The 21,138-nt window shown below is 36.0% G+C and overlaps 1 protein-coding gene across 4 annotated transcripts in view; it reads right to left on the bottom strand.

The window, feature by feature from the left end:
- Window positions 1–3,535: 3,535 nt before the first annotated feature.
- The window catches only part of TBC1D8B (TBC1 domain family member 8B), an 84,701-nt gene continuing 67,098 nt past the window's right edge, over window positions 3,536–21,138 (bottom strand). For 2 of the 4 annotated variants that reach the window (XM_027089450.1, XM_027089451.1), the window contains exons 11-21: window positions 20,305–20,422; window positions 19,079–19,364; window positions 17,998–18,127; window positions 17,361–17,459; window positions 13,477–13,545; window positions 13,056–13,296; window positions 12,210–12,275; window positions 10,234–10,317; window positions 8,701–8,757; window positions 7,250–7,347; window positions 3,536–5,199 (exon numbers count right to left, since the gene is read on the bottom strand). In XM_027089450.1, coding sequence (XP_026945251.1) covers window positions 4,804–5,199; window positions 7,250–7,347; window positions 8,701–8,757; window positions 10,234–10,317; window positions 12,210–12,275; window positions 13,056–13,296; window positions 13,477–13,545; window positions 17,361–17,459; window positions 17,998–18,127; window positions 19,079–19,364; window positions 20,305–20,422 — 1,644 coding nt within the window. In that variant the 3' untranslated portion in view covers window positions 3,536–4,803. Of the gene's footprint in view, window positions 5,200–7,249; window positions 7,348–8,700; window positions 8,758–10,233; window positions 10,318–12,209; window positions 12,276–13,055; window positions 13,297–13,476; window positions 13,546–17,360; window positions 17,460–17,997; window positions 18,128–19,078; window positions 19,365–20,304; window positions 20,423–21,138 lie in introns of those variants that run through there. The other 2 variants (XM_027089452.1, XR_003429298.1) reach the window with 2 other exon arrangements.

Raw genomic sequence — 21,138 nt, 5'->3', positions numbered from 1 at the left:
AGCATACCACTGATGCTATTAGTTCTTATGTAGAAGTATGGGAAGAAGGGTGTGCTGCGTGGGAAAAGAGGTGAATAACATAGATGCTTGTGGTGGGCAGACTCTACAACGCACCCCCTACAACCCCTGCCTCCTGATGCTCATGCCCTGTGTAATCCTCCCCCCTTGAAAGTGCATGGGACCTGTGACTTGCCTTTAACCAACAGAATATGGCAAAGGGGATATGTCACTACTGTGAGACTGTATTATTATTTTTTTAAACGTCTTTATTGGAGTATAATTGCTTTACAATGGTGTGTTAGTTTCTGCTGTATAACAAAGTGAATCAGCTATACCTATACATATATCCCCATATCTCCTCCCTTTTGCATCTCCCTCCCTCCCACCCTCCCTATCCCACCCCTCTAGGTGGTCACAAAGCACTGAGCTGATGTCCCTGTGCTATGCGGCTGCTTCCCACTAGCTATCTGTTTTACATTTGGTAGTGTATATGTGTCTATGCCACTCTCTCACTTCGTCCCAGCTTACCCTTCCCCCTCCCCGTGTCCTCAAGTCCATTCTCTACATCGGCGTCATTATTCCTGTCCTGCCCCTAGGTTCTTATTATATAAGACGCTACCTTGCTAGCAGACTTGCTTTAGAAACTCTCCTTGCTAGACTGATGAAGTAAGTGGCCATTTGAGGGCAGCCCACACGGCAAGGTTGGGCAGCCTGAAGAAGTTGAGGGCAGTTGCTGGGAGCTGAGTAAAGCCTCTAGGAGCTGAGGGTGGCCTCCAGGAGACCACCTACAAGAAGCTGGGGCCTCCAGACCTATAACCATATGGAAATGATTTCTGTCAATAGCCTGAGTGAGCTTGGAAGTGGATTCTTCCCCAGTTAAGCCTCTACATGAGAACCAGCTTGGCTGACACCTTGGTTTTGCAGCCTTATGAGATCCTAAGCAGAGGACCCAGCTAAGCTGAGCCCAGAGGCCTGACGCATTGAAATGGTGAGATAATGTGTGTTGTGATAATTTGTTACACAGCAAGAGAAAGCAAATATAGTGCTCGATGTCCATTCCAGCCTCTTAGTATGCCTTCCTGTACTGCAGGGGCTAAAAAGCTAAGAGTACATTTCCCAGATTCCCTTGCAACTAAAATTCTGGAGATATTACAGGCCAATGAGATGCACACTCGTGAGACTTAAATGGCAGAAGGAAGGTGGAGGCTAAGTTTCTGCCATTTCTGCTGGTGAACATGGTTGTTCAGATGTTTGGTTGTTCTATTGCAATTTAGCCACTAGCTTGCGGGTGCTGAGAGGCAGGACGCTTGGCATCCATTTTGCTGGTATAAATCATAGCAGGTGGAGCGTGGTTCTGGAAGTAGCAGCTGTAGTGCTGGCTTTTCATCATGGAGTAGGAAGCAGCAGTTTCCTAACAGCAGAAGAATTAGCAACTCCCTTGGTGGCCTGGTTCTGTGGTATAGTTTTGGAAATTGTTCTTGAAAGCTCAATTTAGAGTCAGTCCTCTTGATAATTCTGTAAGCCACTTAATATCTGGTAATAAATCTTTTCCTGCCTAAACTAGTGAGAATTAATTCTGTTCTCTGCAATTGAAACTTAACTAATATAGGAGGGAAGTCCTCAAGTGATAACTGAGTTAAGTATCTATAAAAGTACATCATAATAAATAATAGTAAGATCTTTAAGTAAGCCATTCTTCATATTTATTTAACAGATTTTTAACATTTTTTTATAAAGACCAGTAAAGCCACCTTAACAATTTAATGCATAAGGTATAATGCACTAGTTCAGTGTGACACAACTACATAAGATTTTAAACATTAAGAACAACCCATTTGCTTAACAAGGTAGCAACTACAAAACTATGTGTTCAGCTTATGTCTCCTGCAGACTCATAAAATAAATGTTCGTCTTTTTAACTTGCATTTATAATCTTTCTGCAATTCAGAAATCTTTAGGTATTCAATTTTAATTAATCTAGGCTAAAATACAATACTAAGTAATCTTCAATATTCTGGTTTAAAAATCACCAAATATTAATAACGTATGTTCTTAAGAAAGTATCTTTTTTGTAAATACAATTGACAAAATGTTCAACAAAGTATGTGCAATAGTGCCTTTGTATATAAGCATAGAGCCTTGTGTCTTTATAGAGCTACTGTAGTGTAATTTAACAATCATTGCTTAATAGCAGATGTGTGATAGTTCACATATAAACTATTAACTAAACTCTAAAATTTGGACATGTTTCAGGCAAATAATTTCTGAGAAAAGGCACAGATGTTTATTTACCAACCATCTCTTTAAGTGGTAATTTCCTTGAGAAGACAAAGTTGACAAAATAATTTTCAAGACACTACTAGTAAGTGTTTGGCCAAGCTCAATTTACAAAATTTTCAAAGGGTCAACTTGAAAATTCTTGAATATCTCTGAAAATAACATATCCTGTGGTGATGAAGCCCTCTGTGTTAGGCTTTGTTCACATTGGATTCTTGCCAAAGGCTGACTATACTAATTCTTTTCCAGAAAGGGAGACTTCTTGGGTTGTCCTAAAGGATATCTGCCCTTTCATTGTTTCAAATCTGAAAAGTCAAAAGGCTTAAAACCAAAGTCTTTTGTGAAGAAAGAAGCTCCAGTGGATGACTTCTCCCCACAATTTCCTAAATCAACTGATTAATAAATTGTTCTTATCAGAAACAGCACAGAAGATTGGATAGGTGTGTTTTTTTTCTTTAAAGTGCTAACAAAGCCCATTATCTCTAAATGAACTTTCATTGTAATGACTGAAATATAAGCAGCATAAAGTATATAGAAATTACACATCTAAATCAAATAGATTACAACTTTTTAGATAGATGCCAAAATTCTATACATTATCTTAACAATCATTACGCACAAGTACAGGCATACCTTGGATGTTGCAGGTTTGGTTCCAGATCACTTCGATGAAAGCAAATATTGCAATAAAGCGAGTCACATGAATTTTTTGTTTTCCCAGGGCGTACAAAACTTACGTTTACACTATAGTCTACTAAGTGTGCAATAGCATTATGTCTAAAATAATGATGTACATACTTTAATTAAACATTTTATTGCTAAAAAATGCTAACCATCACCTAGGCCTTCAGTGAGTCCTATTAGTAACATCAAAGATCACTGATCATTTAACTCTTTTGTCATTTACAGACAGTAAATGGGTGCACTCTGATGCTTTTGCAAAAATGTTCCTATAAAAGGGTTTCATCTTCAAGGAATTCATGGAAAAGACTGACAAGTACAGGTTTCTGGTAACTGACTATACTGCTGAATTGAATAAATAAGCATTTTCAGAACTCTAATGGAAAACTGATGAATTCATAAAAATGCTAGCAAAAGATCAAGATGAAAAAAAAATTACATGGGATTGAGTGAACTGATGAGGATGATTATAATTTTTGTGACTTTCTGTTTGAATTAAAAAAAACCCACAAGGAAAAAAAAAACCACTGATCACAGATCACCATGACAAACATAATAATAATGAAAAAGTTCCAAATATTGCGAGAATTACCAAGATGTGACACAGAGATGCAAAGTGAGCAAATGTTGTTGGAAAAATGGCACTGATAGACTTGCTCAACGCAGGGTTGCCACAAGCCTTCATTTTCAGTAAAACTGTAGTATCTGTGGGAATTCCCTGGCAGCCCAGTGGTTAGGACTCTGCACTTTCACTGCCGAGGGCCTGGGTTCAATCCCTGCAGGCAACTAAAATCCTGCAAGCTGCAGCAGCCAAAAAAAACCCAAAAACCAAAAACCAAAAAAATGTAGTATCTATGAAGCGCAATAAAGTGAAGTACAATAAAATGAGGTATGCCTATATACTTTACGAACTTGCCAGACTAATACAATAATTCAGTCTATCTAATGGAACTTAAAATATGACTGGTGAAAATCCAAAATCTAAAACTAGAACCAAAGCAGTCTCAAGCTCCTCTGAGACAAATGCCACAAAGAGCAGTGCTCGGAATTTCAAGTAATTTCTCAGTCTAATGAGAGACCTGTACACAGTTAATTGTACTGTTTATTAACCCTTCTGAATTGGCTGGCTTTAACCAGCTCAAATCCAAATCCAAAATCGTTTTTCCTTGTATCGGCCCAGAGTTCTGAGTTCTTTATTTTTATCAGTAACAGAGCTACAAGTGTGTTAGCAGCTTCTGAACTGCTCAGGTAGGGAGAAGATAGAATTCATTAAAAAGCCATTTATTATTAGAAGACTGAATGAGATTAACTTTAAAAAGTTAGTATTATTTCAGTTAGATAACGTGAAAATGAGGTTCCCATATGGTAATCTTCTAGATAATTAAGGCTACAGATCTAAGAGCCTGCTTTTCTAAAGCATTCTAATAGGACTGAGGCAATATGGAAAGTAGGATTTATCAATATGATGTGTCAGCATCACTAACACTCAAACATAACACCACATTTTCAAAAATCATCAGTAATTCATATGTAAATAGCAGCACAAACTAGTAATTTCCTTGCTAAAAGTGATATGGTGGTGCCCTCTGGTGGTAAAATTTAGCATTTAGCATACTCCCCCTGATATTGCATACCTTGTGAAATATAAAAAGTATATTTGTATTAGAGAATATCAAAATTAGACACCACCACAAAGGAATGAATCATTGTGCTTCCAAATATCTTCTTTTTAACCTTCAAATACATTGGTAACAAGAAAATCCCTGATCCATACTCCTAGAAATCAAGCTGACGCCTATGAGAATCTTGGTAAATGTCTATAATAAGCAATTCCTGTTAAAAGATTTACTTCCTGGTTCTAGAACTTAACTGAGAGGTTTTTGCATTTTCTAGTTTGGCTTTTAGATCTATGGGTTTCTCAAAAAACTTCACCAATGCTGGTTCATTCAACAAAGAGGCGAGAATCTGTTCAAATGCAAATGACCACTGAGGTTCTTCCCTGAGAGAGGAGGGATCTTTCTCTAAGTGGCTCTCTGTTTGCCCCTCACTGGGTCCTCCAGAAGCACAGACTGCACCAGACAATCCTTTGGTTGATGACGCAGGGTTATGGAGTTTCCTTCCAACTTCTTCCATCCTGAGCAAAAGGCTGGTTACAACAGCAATGGCTTGATATAATGACTCTTCTTCAGGGTCCCCGTGAAATAAGTTATATAGTGTCTTTGAAAACTGAATAAATTGTGACTAGAAGACACAAGTTAGAAATATCACATTTGATATTAGACTTAGCAAATATCAGGAGAACTTAGAAGTGAATAGTCTTCTATTTAGAATTTGTACCATATAACCTTCACCACAGAAGTTATAAGAACTGATGATTAATCCACAAATAAATCTTGATTCTAGAAAGATGGGTATGAACCATGAAAGAAAATTCCACTTAAGACTTCTCATCTGTTGCCTAATAACAGTAAATTATATACATATATTATATATACAATAATTCTTGGACAGTATCTGCCAGCATTCCATCAATGTTAGGTGGTACTTTTAATTAGGCAAAGTCCCATATTTCCTTACATGTAAATCATTCATTCATTAACCAATCTTAATGAACAGATTAAGAATGAGTTCCCCTTGATCTCCCCAAAGGGCTAGAGTAGGCAGCTCAACTAGGATGACTTAAATATAAGGAAGAATGTTTTGGGACCTATCTAGTAGTACAAGGTAGCTCTAAGGAGCCCATTTGGACATGTTTCTCTTTAAAAGCTAAGGTGGGGCCCAAGTAAAGAAATAACCTGGATTGTCTGCTAATTGCCTCTAGATAATCCATAGACATTCCTAGAAAATGTTTGTCAATTAAAAAAGAAACTATTCCGGGCTTCCCTGGTGGCGCAGTGGTTGAGAGTCCGCCTGCCGATGTCAGGGGACAAGGGTTCATGCCCCGGTCCGGGAAGATCCCACATGACGTGGAGCAGCTGGGCCCGTGAGCCATGGCCGCTGAGCCTGCGCGTCCGGAGCCTGTGCTCCGCAACGGGAGAGGCCACAACAGTGAGAGGCCCGCGTACCGCAAAAATAAATAAATAAATAAAAAAGAAACTATTCCAACACAAAAGTCCTATAAGTCAATCATGCTACCAGAAAAGTTTATACGTAAATAAAAAGCAAATAAAAAAGATAAACTTCATAAAAATGTATTGTACCATACTTTAAGTTTTCTCTTTCTTTCTTAGTCTGTAATACTGTTTATTTATTAAAAATTTAGAATAAATATATCATGATTAATTTTAAAAAGTACTTATTTAACTATCAAATTACCTAGTCCACTGAGAAAAACTACGCTATTTCATATTTCTCATTTTGGTAAAGTTCTGGGAATCCTCAGTATCTATACCAAAAGATTTAACAATTTTTTTAAATTTATTTTTTGGCCATGCCGTGTGGCATGCGGGATCTTAGTTCCCCGATCAGGGATCAAACCTGTGCCCCCTGCACTGGGAACTCAGAGTCTTAACCACTGGACTGCCAGGGAAGTCCCTATACCAACAGATTTTAATTAAAAAAATATAAGAACATATAATGACTGAATAGTGTGTAAGAAAGAGATGGATTTAGAATTGTATCAATAGGGCTTCCCTGGTGGCGCAGTGGTTGAAAGTCCGCCTGCTGATTCAGGGGACACGGGTTCGTGCCCCGGTCCAGGAAGATCCCACAGGCCGTGGCGCGGCTGGGCCCATGAGCCATGGCCGCTGAAGCCTGCGCGTCTGGAGCCTGTGCACAGCAACGGGAGAGGCCACAATAGTGAGAGGCCCGCGTATCGCAAAAAAAAAAAAAAAAAATAGAATTGTGTCAATAGTAGTCATTAATACTGTCTGAGCAGGTTTAAGATGATTAGGAACTAGGGTGTGACCTATTTTAATTATTATTCCCACTACCTAGCATTGGGCATGTCATCTAGTAGGCACTAAGAAATGTTTACTGAATAAGTGAACATTTCTAATAAAGCGGGAAATAAAAAACACTGAAATATATGTTATACACACATCTTTTCTATAGGTACAAATGTCACAGCAGAGGACTGTGATGAAACTCTAGATGCATTTAAATGTTTACAGCAGAAAATCATTTAAAAATTTACTCCCACTCTTCTATACTCATTTGAAACTTACAGAGATGATGCATAGATTATTTATTTTTGTAATAGCATGTTAGCTATTTTAGATTTGGATACACCCACATTCATTTATACAAAAACACACAAGTAAACCAGAATTTTTCTTTGAAAATACTATACCTGATTCATTCTTGGTAAATCCTTAATGTTTTCTTCTTTTCTCAAAAGCTCCTCTTGCCATTGACTTAGATATGCTTGAATGTCAACTTTTTCTTTTCCTCAATGAGGGGAATAAAACCATTTCATAATGAACAGCCCATTATATTTTCCCAAATCCCCAAAAGAACAATTTTGATTGAAAGATATTTCATTGAGATATAAGATTCCACATTTTTTACTCCAGAAATTGATCTGACTATACTTTTTATTTCACTCACTGGCTCTCAAAATACATTCTCCACTTCCGTTAAACTAAAACTTTTACTTTGGAAAGGTTGGGGACTAGAGGAAGAAGGATGCCTTTTAGATTAAACAGTACATGATGTAAATTTCATGTAGATGTTCTCATGCATACCACTAAGTTTAAAATAGCTTCTATATGATGTTCTTAGCATGCAGTTACCATAGCATACTATGGTGACTCTTTTTCAAAAATTCAAAACAGTACTTATTCATTCATTCCTTTGAAGAGTTTAATCACAATGATATTAATGGGACTTTATTAATAATTATTTAGATCTCTTAGAAAACTAGGATATACTGAACAACCTGGCAAAGTTATCATATTTAAGCAGATCTTCAGCAATTATTTTTTAACTAAATGTTACTCAAAAACATAAAAAGAATGATGGACCTTTGGAGAACAATTTGACAACCTCTATCAAAATATTAAAGGTACATATTCTTTGTTATCCAGCATTCTCATACCTCTATGAATTTATCCTATCCTAAAGAAATATGTGCAAAAGTATTATAAAATGTAAGTATAAAAATGTTTGTTGGAGAATAGTTTGCAATATAATTAATTGGAAACAACCTAAATGTTCATCAATATTGAGCTAGTTACTGAAATAAATGATGGTACAACCAAACAGTGGAATACTCTGCACCCATTAAAAGGAATAAGATAGATCCAAATGTACTGACATGAAAAGATGTCCATGATATACTACAAAATCAAAAAAGCAAATTGTACAATATTTATGAAATGTTTCTTTTTTAAAAGAGAGATGTCTATATTTGTTTATACATTGAAACAGGTCTGGAAAGAATACAGACCAAAATGTTTTCACATTTACTTCAGGGTGGGGTTGGGTGAGGGTATGAGGATTTCTGTACCATTTAAATTCCTTTTATAAGGATTATCTATTACTTATGTAATTAAAATTAATATTTTCAAATAATAAAATTAAATAAATACAGGTCATTTACAGTTGTATTTTCTATAACTTCTGAGACTTAAGTATCAAGAGAAGAAGAAGAAATTGTTAAACTAAAACAAAGGAACTGAAAAAGCTCTCAGGACAAATCAATCAATAGACTTTAAAAGGAATCCACGTTTCCCCTTTGTGTAGTTAACCCTATTTACAAAAACAATAATTTAAACTAAATGATACTCCTAGATCATATACCTTTTTCAGGGCTGTTTTTTGCTGACTCTGCTTCCTTCTCCTTTGCAGGCTTGGAAACTAGAGGAAAAGAGGACAATTGCATTTTGTAAAATATTTAACAAATACCTTTTGAAAGTAAAATAATATTTTATATAAAGACTTATAAGCACACTTTATGTTCTTCAATTCATCAAACCAATTATAGCTAACCTGACCTCCTATCATTAGATGGCAAAGTATTCAAGAACTTTAAAAAGAACACTGGGGAAAAATCCATATAAAAAATCTCAGGGCTTCCCTGGTGGCGCAGTGCTTGGGAGTCCACCTGCTGATGCAGAGGACATGGGTTCGTGCCCCGGTCCGGGAAGATCCCACATGCCACGGAGCGGCTGGGCCCGTGAGCCATGGCCGCTGAGCCTGCGCTCCGCAACGGGAGAGGCCACAACAGTGAGAGGCCCGCATACCGCAAAAAACAAACAAACAAAAATCTTAGAAGGAAGTATACCAAATATTAAGTATTTATTTCTGGGTGGTATGTGGTATTTTCTTCCTTGTGATTTTCTTCGAATTAAATTGTATTACTTCTTTTATTAGGGAAAAAACACACACACACCGGAAGTCAAAAGACTGAGCTACTAGTCCTGATTGTGGTAAAACCTCATTGAAAACTCTTACACGAGTCACTTCTCCTTTCTTGGCCTCAGTGCCCTCTATATAATTAAGGGACTTGACTAGATGATTTGTAAGGTCACTTCAAACACTAACATACAGTAACATAAACATACATTAATAAGAACTTATCCCTCTTTAAGACATTCATATTTATGAAAAAGAAGCAAAAGACACAAAAATTAGCTCATAACCCTTCCAAATTATGTCTTGGAGACAGACTCATCCCGGTCTCCTACACCTACAGTGATTTATGATAAGTATTCACTGTTTGAATAATAGCTATGACCTTCAATCATCAAAGATTCTATTGTCTTCATCGCATTTTAACAAGGCATAAAAAATGGTTGGATACTTTTTAGAAATTTCTGCTACAGAAGTAGAAACAAAATGCATTTTCTTTCTAATTCTCCAGTAAATAAGAAATTCCATAAATCAAAACCCAAAATGTAGTTTAGTTGATCAGTCAAATATTTATAGAGTACTTACCATGCATTTAGGACTGTACTAAGTGTTATGGTAGCACAAAAGAAGTATAAGGTATAATTAACCCAAATTTTACTAGTGGTAGCTGGGTAAAGAATGTTTAAGCCAGAAAGACCTCTGGGTGACTAATAATCAAAACAGATAAATTTACTTATTTATTTAGGCTGCGCCAGCTCTTAGTTGCAGCATGCAGGCTCTTAGTTGTGGCATGTAGACTTCTTAGTTGCAGCATGCGGACCCCCTAGTTGTGGCATGCAGACTCTTAGTTGCAGCATGCATGCGGGATCTAGTTCCCTGACCAGGGATTGAACCTGGGTCCCCTGCATTGGAAGCAGGGAGTCTCACCCACTGGACCACCAGGGAAGTCCCAAAACAGATAAATTTAAAACAGATATTTACCATGGAGCTGACTGAAATAAAGTAATTCTTCCTTGGAAAGTTCATCTCCCTTTGAAGGGTCCTTATACTTCACTTCAGTATAAGCTGAAAACAGATAACCCAAATCACATTTATAACAATGAGGGACAGAAACGAGTCCTATAATAGATCAATTAAATCTGGGGGCAGAGAATCAAACAAAGGGTCCCTGTCAAAAAAAGACATACGTGAAGAAATGTGGAAGTAGTATTACTCTACCGTATAGCAAATAACAAGAAGTACTTGATCACTTTGAGTTCTATTATTTTTCCAAATTTCTTGCTTTTTAATAGTTTTCCAAGAGCCACTACAAGTTGAAATTTAAAAATATGGGTTAATTGGATATACTCCAATATAAAATAAAAAGTTTTAAAAAATGTTTAAAAAATCTGGCACTTGGGAATCTCTGAAAACGTGACCTCAGTCATTTAAAAACGTCTTTAATAAGAAGGAAAACACGAAGTTGAGTGCTCTAACAGATACACAGTGTTTTTTCTATTTTTGATCCTTCTATTGAAAGCGTACTCATTCCATGGCAATATTAGACATTCTAATTTGACTTGACAATGTAAAGTCCTTCATAGTTATTATTTGGTTTGTCTTTTGTTTTAAATGCTGTGATTGTGACTTGAGTTTGTGAAGGGTTAAAGATGGCTTTTAGATTTCTGGTCTGGTAAAGAATGGTTCCCAGCTATCCTGGGAAGGCTCTAAAAGATCTTAGGTGTAGCTTTAGACAAATTATGAGGTACTTTTTTTGTGTGTGTGTGTGAATCACCCTATCTAAGCTAAAAGGTACTTTTGCAATGTTCCTTTAAAGTCTAAGACTGGTTTCCCAATTATGGATCAGGCCTGGAAAAGGCTGCCTCTTAAGGTCAGAGGGAAATACTTAAGTAAAGTGGAATGATGTGGTAACATTAAGGCAGTATGGTAGAATAGGAAGAAACCTGTGCTTTGGAGTCAGACTTCAGTTTGAATCTCAGCTAACCAATTTATTAGCTATGTGATCTTCAGCAAATTTAATCTTTCCCTTAGTTTCCGTATCATCAAAATTGGAAGGATAATACCACCTTTCAAGGATATCATGAGAACTAAATAAAAGACTGCACGTAAAGCAAACACCTCGACAGAGCAAGTGCTCAATAAATGGTAGCTTTTATTTTGCTTCCTTTTTTTAAAAAAAAATATTTATTTTTAGCTGCATTGGGTCTTCGTTGCTGTGCACGGGCTTTCTCTAGTTGTGGTGAGCAGGGGCTACTCTTCGTTGCGGTGTGTGGGCTTCTCATTGCGGTGGCTTCTCTTGTTGCAGAGCACGGGCTCTAGAGCACAGGGTCAGTAGCTGTGGCACGCGGGCTCAGTAGTTGTGGCTCACGGGCTCTAGAACGCAGGCTCAGTAGTTGTGGCACATGGGCTTAGTTGCTCCGCGGCATGTGGGATCTTCCTGGACCAGGGCTCAAACCCGTGTCCCCTGCATTGGCGGGAGGATTCTTAACCACTGTGCCACCAGGGAAGCCCTATTTTGCTTCCTTTTCCAAATGTTTAATATCCCTGTTGCCTGGTCTCATTTTTCTGAATAATTTGTAGTATTTCACAAGTTTAGCAGTTTGTCTAAAGTTAAATTCAACTCTCTAATAACAACAACAACAATAAAAATTCAACATTATGACAATATTCAAATGATAGATAGTTCCTACACACAAACTACTTATCATTAAATTGATTGAACACTAACAGGAAGGAAACTTGTGAACCCATCTGTTGCACAGAAACTCTTCCATAGATGTCAGTGTAACTATATATCAGCAAAAATATTGCTAATATGATCCATGGGCCACAATGAAGCAATGACCTTATATCATATGGAAAATTACGTTATTTGTTAAAATGGAATGATATCTGTAATTATACTTGTTAAAATGGAGTCAACTCCTATATATCACTAACAACTGTTAAATTCTTACCTGGAGGAATATGCAGCTTAAAAAGCACCTTAAGCTTCTCAGTAAAACTTCCATTGTACATTATGTCTGTTCAATAAAATTAAATTGCAAATAATCACAGCCAAAGAACATTCAATCAATTCCAGCAACACAGATTAATTAAGACACAGATACTAGCCAGGAATTAGGATTCAGAAACCTTCTGTTACTTAAACTAACTGTTAAACAACTACCCAGTAGGCCAGATTCTCTCCTTGAAGTATATAAGCAAAATACCCTTTATCAGAGGGATAAATAAAATGCTCTTCTGCTGAACTCTTTCCCCCAATCCCAATCTAAAATTTACTTTTTCTTTTGAATGAGGCCTTATGCTTCATCTGAGGAGAGAACTCCTCTTCAAGGGGCAATCCCTGATAAGAAAGCATGCTAGGTTGTCTGGAAAAGCAAAGGAATGATATAACCAGTGGACTATCTACAGGCACAAAATGTTCATTGAATATTTCTCTACCACTTTTCTAGGCTATGTGGTTGGATTTTTACTGAGGGAGAACGTCCTCCTGAAGAATCCATGTGCCTGAAGGTGGGAAAATCAGGACATTCTCTTCCTTCATTAAATCATCCACATCTAACAGCTTGTTTTTCTGGGAGGGTTGGGGCAAAATGAGATGAATATATTTAGACTTAGCAAAAAACAAAGAAAATGGTCCAGTTATTGCTAAAGTTGGAGACAATGTAAATCTGATAAAAAAATCTGATATCAGGCTGATAAAATCTGACTAAATTGGCAATGATAGGCAGTACTAAGTATTTCTAGGGGTACCTTTATTTTTTTGCTTTAAAAAAGAAGATTATTGGACATCATCCTACCAATTGCAGAGGAGAATTCTTTGAAGTTTATAAGGCAGTCGGAGTTTTCATCCAACAATCTGAATGTCCATAAAGCTAGTGAGTCTCTGTTTGCAGAATGAGCCCAGGGACTCAACAAGTGATACAACACTCTGAACTGCTGGCAGTCAATCTGATACTGTTCCAAATATGGCAGACTAGGATCATGGTGCTTCAATACTGGAGAACTCAAACACCAATAGTAAGAAAAAAACAACTCTCTCTATTTAAGAAATGGGGAAAAAAAAAAAAAAAGCAAAGTCATTATATCAGAAAAAGTAACTTTATAAGATTTTTTTCTTTTAAACATGTCTACTAAAGTAATTAAAGATAAAATAGTTGAACAGTTGTGGTAAAATTCTGCTAAGAATATTATTTTTCATTTAAAGAAGGAAAACAGTACCTTAAAGATGACATAAAGTTCATCCAATTCATGAAGGCTCAATTTCACATCTTGTGATACAACACGCAACTTTAAAAGGATTAAAAGCAATTTAGAATTTAACACTTCAGCATAGAAATTCTCTTTGAATCAATTTAGAAATCTCCCTCTGCCAGAATAAAATATATTTTTTTTAACTTTTTAAAGGAATAACAAAGTAAATGTACATATTTTCCCTTTTAAAAAGTTGTACAGAGACTATAGCTCAATTCTATTCTGATATGTAATTTGACCTTCATCTCTTCATATCCAGAGATAACTGCCAAAGGACAGCCACTTAATGTCTATAAATATAAGCAACAATATTCTATAGTTTTTTTCCATATATTCCTGTCTTGCTATATAAGCAATCTGTCAAGTCACCATATGGGGTTGTCATTAAACACTTCAAAGTCACTGGGAGATGTACATTCCCTCTCTGTGCCAAAAAACGTAATCTATCCCAGAGCATAGAAAAATATGATTTGTTCCAAAATCCATTCTATGACGTGAGCACAATTCTAATATGAAAACTAAAGTTAGCGCACACACACTATAAGCCAATGTCACTTTAACACAGATATAAAGAACCAAGCTAAACTATTTAGGAAAATTATCAAAGCAGAATATTAAAAGAATAATACAACACGAACAAACAGGACTCATTTCAAGAATCCAACGGAAGTCTAATATTAGGAATTCTTTAATGTACTTTACTACATTAATAAATATAACCTCAAGATATGGAAAAGTTATTTGATCAAAGTTAACATTCAATATAGATTTTTTTTAAATGTCCCAAATCCCTTAACCTAGAAACTGAATGAAACTCCTTAATTTGCTAAAAGGCATCCTTCAAAAATCAACAGCAAATATCATACTTAATAATAAAATACCAGAGGCACTTCTACTAAATTCCAGAATGAGACAAGGAAGGCTACTTCCACTGCTATTATTTAATACTTCTCTGAAGGTCCTACCCACTACAATAACACCAAAAAACTGAAAACAGGTATATATATTAGGAAGCGCCAAAACTCTAAGACTAGAAATGATATGCTTGTCTATTCAGAAATTCAACTGAAAAAAATTAGAATTAATGAGAGTCAGTAACACAGCCACTTAAAAAAGCAACATGTGCAAATCAATGGCTTTTACATATACTATAATAAACAAATTAGAAAATGTAAAGAAAAAAGATCTCATTCATATTAGTAACAAAACCATAAAATATATAGGAGTAGACAAACCCAACAAGAAATGTGTAAGATCTATATGATGAAAACAATAAATGCTTACTAAAGGACATTTAAAAAGACATCATTAAAATGGATATTAAAAAGGAATATTAAAAGCCTTACCAGATTTCAAAATGGACTATAAAGCCACAATAATTAAAACAGTGTGGGGCTTCCCTGGTGGCGCAGTGGTTAAGAATCCACCTGCTAAGGCAGGGGACATGGGTTTGAGCCCTGGTCTGGGAAGATCCCACATGCCACAGAGCAACTAAGCCCGTGCGCCACAACTACTGAGCCTGCGTGACACAACTACTGAAGCCCACGTGCCTAGAGCCTGTGCTCCGCAACAAGAGAAGCCACCGCAATGAGAAGCCCACCCACCACAAGGAAGAGTAGCCCCCACTCACCGAAACTAGAGAAAGCCCGCATGCAACAACAAAGAGCCAACGCAGCCAAAAATAAATAAATAAATAAAATAAATTAAAAAAAAAAAAGAAACAGTTACAGAAAAAAAAGAAACTACAGAAATAAACCCATATTAGCATATGAAAAAGGCAGAGTAGAGTACAGTAACAATGGAGGATTCAATAAATGGTATTCAAATAATGGGCTATTTCAGTTGGGAAAAAAATACCATTAGAGTCCTATATCACACTATAAACAAAATATATACTTTACGTGTATTCAAGATCTAAATGTTAAAAAAAAAAACAGGGCTTCCCTGGTGGCACAGTGGTTAGGAATCTGCCTGCCAATGCGGGGGACACAGGTTCAAGCCCCGGTCTGGGAAGATCCCACATGCCGCAGAGCAACTAAGCCCATGCGCCACAACTACTGAGCCTGCGCCCTAAAGCCCGCAAGCCACAACTACTGAAGCCCGTGTGCCTAGAGCCCGTGCTCCACAACAAGAGAAGCCACCGCAGTGAGAAGCCCACGCACTGCAACGAAGAGTAGCCCCTGCTCGAAGCAACTAGAGAAAGCCCGCGCGCAGCAACAAACACCCAACACAGCCAAAAATAAGTAAATAAATTAATTTTTAAAAAAACAAAGCAATACCAGTACTATAAGCCAATATGAGAAAGTATGTTTATAAATTATATAATTTTATATGCGGAAGGCCTTGCTAAGTTTGACATGAAACACACACAATATGTAAAAAAAGAAGAGATTTGACTACATAAAATTTTGAAAGTTATATACTCTGAAATACATCATAATACATCATAAAAATTAAAGAAACAACAAGATTGGTGGAAATGTTAGCCACAAATATAATTGACAAAGAATTAATACCACTAATATTTTTAAAATGTGACGCTAGTGGGAGTGTGGGGAAAAAGGCATTCTTACACACTGTTGGTGGGATTATAATTTGATACAAATCTTTTAGAGGATAATTTAGCAGGACCTGTCAATGTTTAAATACTCTTACAAATGTGTAAGATTAGATATACAGTTGACCCTTGAACAACTCGGGGGTTAAGGGTGCTGACCTTCCACACAGTCAAAAATCTGCATATACTTTACAGTTGGCCCTTCATATCCATGGTTCCACATCTGCAGATTCAACCAACCATGGATCTTGTAGTACTGTAGTACATGTTTATTGAAAACAATCCACATGTAGGTGAACCTGTGCAGTTCAAACCCATGTTGTTTATATAAGGTATTACTTGCAAAAGCGAAAAAACATTAAAATGAAAGAGAGAGGGAGACCTACTAAATGGAGACCTACTATTCAGTGCATTAAGAGAAGCGAGGTATGCAATAATATGCAATGACCATGATATAGCTCTGAGTGAAAAAAGTTGCAGAACAAAGTAACTGGTATGATCTCATTTGAAAAGCTATATTGTCCCCCTCCCCCCCACCACATACACATTTATGTCTATAGATATTTAGAAAAAAGATCTGGAAGGATACATGCCAAATCATTTTAATGTTAGTTACTCCTGGGGTAGGAAACTTCTACTTTTTTACATTTCTATAATGTTTGAATTATTCACAATGAGCATGTATTCAGAAATGTTAATTTTCCCAGATTTGTACCTCTGAGGACTTAACCTTTAAGCAAGTAGGTTTACAAAAACAATACATGATCATGATAAAAGCTCAAACAGCACAGAAGGATTCATACAGCAAAGTAAAACACTCTCTCTTCCAACCAGAAATCTATTAATTCCACTCACCAGAAGCAACCAATATTAACAGCTTCTAATGCAGTCATCCAAATACTAAAAAGGAGTACTTAAAACACACTGTTTATTCCTTTTTCACTTTATCTTGGGTATCCAAGGATAATAATACATATTAGCAGCCTAGAGTACTATGTAGGTCAGCTGTTCTTATTGATGAAGCACATCACAAATATGTTATGCTTAAATGCCTACATCATAGCATTCAATATTAAAGGTCACATAACACAACACATGTTGGAAAACCAATGCTTCAACCAGAAGAAAATCACTTATTTCCTCTCAAAAAATTTACAGTAAGCTAAGCTGTGGCAAGAATCTAGCTCAAATATATAGTTATTTTATTTTCTTAACATGAAATGATAATTTTTAAATGAAGTTCAGGAAAAAAATGTTACTCCAATTGGTTTTCCCCCATTGGGTGGATACTCACCACATTCTGCTTTGTTGTTTCCTCTAGGGTCTGTATCACATACAACCTATTTCGACAGCGCATGCTGTATATATCTTCATAGCGAATACTCCCATATTTCTGCAAAAAATATGATTTCAGTGGATACTCATTCATAATAAATATCCACTTTTCTTACAATTGAATTTCATCAGATTCAATTCTCAGAGGCCTTGGTTCTATTCCTAGCTATTTTCCCAACTTCTTCAGTGATTATGCAAATTTTCACCTCCTACGTTTCAGTTTTTCTGTATATTCACAGGAGAGGATTCCATCTACTATGGGTCTAGACTAAGTACAAGAACACTGGTAAAATTCTTAGTCTCTAAGAAGAGAATATTTTTCACCTTTTTATGCAGCGATAGATATTTAAAAGTGGTCATTATTTGTAAAACTATGTGAATAGTTTCATTTAATGAAAAGCAAACTGAAGCAGAGGAAGCTATATAACGTAGGAACAGTTCATAGAACTCATTTTTAAAGTGAAATCAGAGTTTACATTACTGCATCTTTACATGTATTATTATCTTACTCTTAATATACCACTAGAGATATAACTATAGTATCTATCATTTTAAATATGCTATGTAATTATATTTATGGTATAAGAAAAACTTACCTCATTTGACTCTCTAATCAAATCTGTAATATCCACTCTAATATGACTGCTTTTTTCATCACTTACATTTGAACCCTGCTGCACACTTGAAGGCAACGGGCTATCCTTATTAGTGACATTGTCAAAGAACCTATCCAAAAGTGACAGTAATACAAGAATCAGTAGAAGTAAAATACAGAGAAAATGACAGCTAATTTCTCCCTAGTTCGAGATTAATTTCTACCGAGAGGACAAGGGACAGTCTTATGAGGGAGGAGAATTTGAAGATGGTTGGGAATTAGGAGGACATGGGAGTGGGAAATGGGATGGTGATGAAATGACTTCAGAGGTGGGGAGGAGAGCATGGGGAAGCAGATAGGCTCAGAGTTTTCTCAGAAAATACCACATGGCCCAGTAAGGGTGGAATATACGGTATGTAGAGGCACGTGAGGAGAAATAATTTAAGAAAGATACATTGAGGCCTTAACATTGAGAGTTCTAAATACCAGAGTGAGGTGTTTATACTTTATTCTTTATAAATAAATGGGATTTGATGCACCATTACAAGTTACCCAAATATTCATATATTCATTCATTTAACATATACTGTGTATACACAAACACACACACACATATCCCACACATGTGTTTCAGTACAAAATAGAATTCACAGAAAACGCACCAGGAAAATAAAGCTCAGCTTACCTGATTGAAACCACTTGAAAACCAGAACAATTTCCCCCCACTGGACATTTAATATTATCAACCACCTCCCCCACCTCAAATTACTCTTACACACTTTATAGCTCGAACTGGGACTATGAAAGTCCCAGCATACCGAATCAACCATATTAGATGTTAGTGTAAATGTATATATAACCTAGTGGTTTACTTCAAAGTGACTGACTTACTTTTGTTATATTCTATTTAGAAACAGAGGAGTGGACTTTAGGCCTAGCGTTTTCATTCAACCAGCTTTGTGACTTTGGGCAAATTATTTAAAGTTTCTAGGGCTCAGTTTTCTCATCTATAAAATAAGGGGTTTGAACAACATAAGCTCTAAGGGGCTCTCCAGATTTAAATGTTATGATTCTCACAGTACCTGTTTAAAGCTGTCACAGCTTCAGCATCATCTTTACATGCCAGAAGTTTGTCTAAATTATAGTCAAGTATTGCCAATCCCAGTTGTAAAATGGCCTTTATTCCATCATAGAAGAAACAGTCCACCACATTCACTGCACTTTCAATAGGTAGCACACTAATAAAAAGTGTGAGGAACCATGAGAGAGAAACTGAGGAAAAGAATGTCATATCAGTCATATGTTCAGTCAGCTGGGGAAGGTGATCTCTGATAAGTTCTTCAAAGACTGCCTGATCCACCAAGGCACCTGGAGAACATAAAAAGAAATTTTAAAATGAACACCTTTCAAAAGGACTTGTTTCCAATACCTTCCCACTTCTATTAGTAGGCTGATATATCTCATTTCTCTTCCTTAAATTATGAACTTCTTCAGTGCCTTTTCTATATTTCATGCATCTCTTTATCTGCTAGCAGTATCATGCATCAAGAAGCACTTGAGAAACTCAATTCATATTCATTGGAACAGTTATTTATGGAATCTTTATTATGTGCAGAAACCTGTAATAGGTACTATAAGAGATACATCAATTAATTAAATGGTCTCATCTTCAAAGCGTTTAATCTCTAATAGAACTTGCAATAAATAGACAAATAATTATAACACAAGACAATACAGTCAACGACCTAGCCATGACACCGAAGGCTTATGAGGGTACAAAGGAGACCACCTATGGTTTTAAGGTAGGGGATCATGGATCTACAAATATTTGATGACTGAAGAAAATATTATATAAGTAACAAACTAAGAACTTGATCCTTCTTTCAAAGCTTGAATATATCTATACAATTCATAAAAATGTGGAGATTTTAAGCTGATTAAAATCTCTCTCACATAAAGAGACTATTAAAATTTTTCCAGTAACTCCAGATGCTTCAGATTACCACTGTTTTAGCAATACAGAGATAGTAAACTTAAAACTTCTATTTTATATGGAAACAGACCAGGCACTTTATTTTTAAAAAGCAACGTATTAAATAATACGTTTTTCCAATCATATGTTCAGTGCAAAAAGCTCTTCTCTTGAGCATGTCAGTGAATGTGACATTTGATATTGCTTGCATTTTGTATATTTTGCAACTTAATTATCAGTTCTTCCACTTGATAGGTAACTGGATAGACAAGAGGCCTATAAATTGTTTAGAAAAGAAATATGTGTTCATATATGTATATGTGTTTTGTTTTTTACCAATGATTCGACGATTAAAATAATCAGGTAACATTCGTTCACATACAGCAACCAGAAGCCAAAAAGCTTCTTCCTCTTTTGCATACAGAAGCAATACTGAAGTCAAAATGTTCATTGCCTAAAATTCATAGAAAAATAAAAAATAAATATTGTTGGGGTAATAATTACATTTCTTATTCAAACATAGTAATTTTCAGCAATAACAACAACTATGAGAGTAATCATAATGGAAACATGAGAACTCTGAGCCAGTCCAAAGCAAAACAAGGTGAAGTCACACTAACGTTTGCTAATCAGTTATTTTACACGGTACATTCAAGGAAAATGAAGCAATAATATCATGAACATAGCATACAATAAGTAAAACCTCTCTAAATTTAGACTAATTTCAATGAGTAAAAAATATTAATTATCGCCAAGTCTTAAAAAAACACTACATACTTTCAAGGACATACTAACATTGGAGAAACAAACTTCATCTGTATTTTCAACTACCTACAGGAGAACATCCCTTAGATGTCAATCATCCTCAATTGTGTCTAAAACTAAATCTTTCCTCTATTAAATAGGATTCTCTTCTTTGCTACCTTAATTTTGATCACGCTAGAAACCCTTTATCTGCCACATCCAATTTGTCTTCACATCCTAGAGTTTCTTCTTATAAAATGTATTTTTATTTTTATTTTTATTTATTTATTTATTTGGCTGCACCACACAGCATGCAGGATCTTAGTTCCCCGACCAGGGATTGAACCTGTGCCCCCTGCAGTGGGAGCGCAGAGCCCTAACCACTGGACTGCCAGGGAATTCCTAAAATGACTTTTAGATTTTCTT

This window comes from Aethalodelphis obliquidens, unplaced genomic scaffold, assembly GCF_003676395.1.
Source record: "Aethalodelphis obliquidens isolate GAN/ISIS:26980383/991018 unplaced genomic scaffold, ASM367639v1 scaffold66, whole genome shotgun sequence".
NCBI classification, from domain to species: domain Eukaryota; kingdom Metazoa; phylum Chordata; class Mammalia; order Artiodactyla; family Delphinidae; genus Aethalodelphis; species Aethalodelphis obliquidens.
Note: the sequence above shows the minus strand (reverse complement) of the source record. Positions and strands in the feature narration are given on the sequence as shown.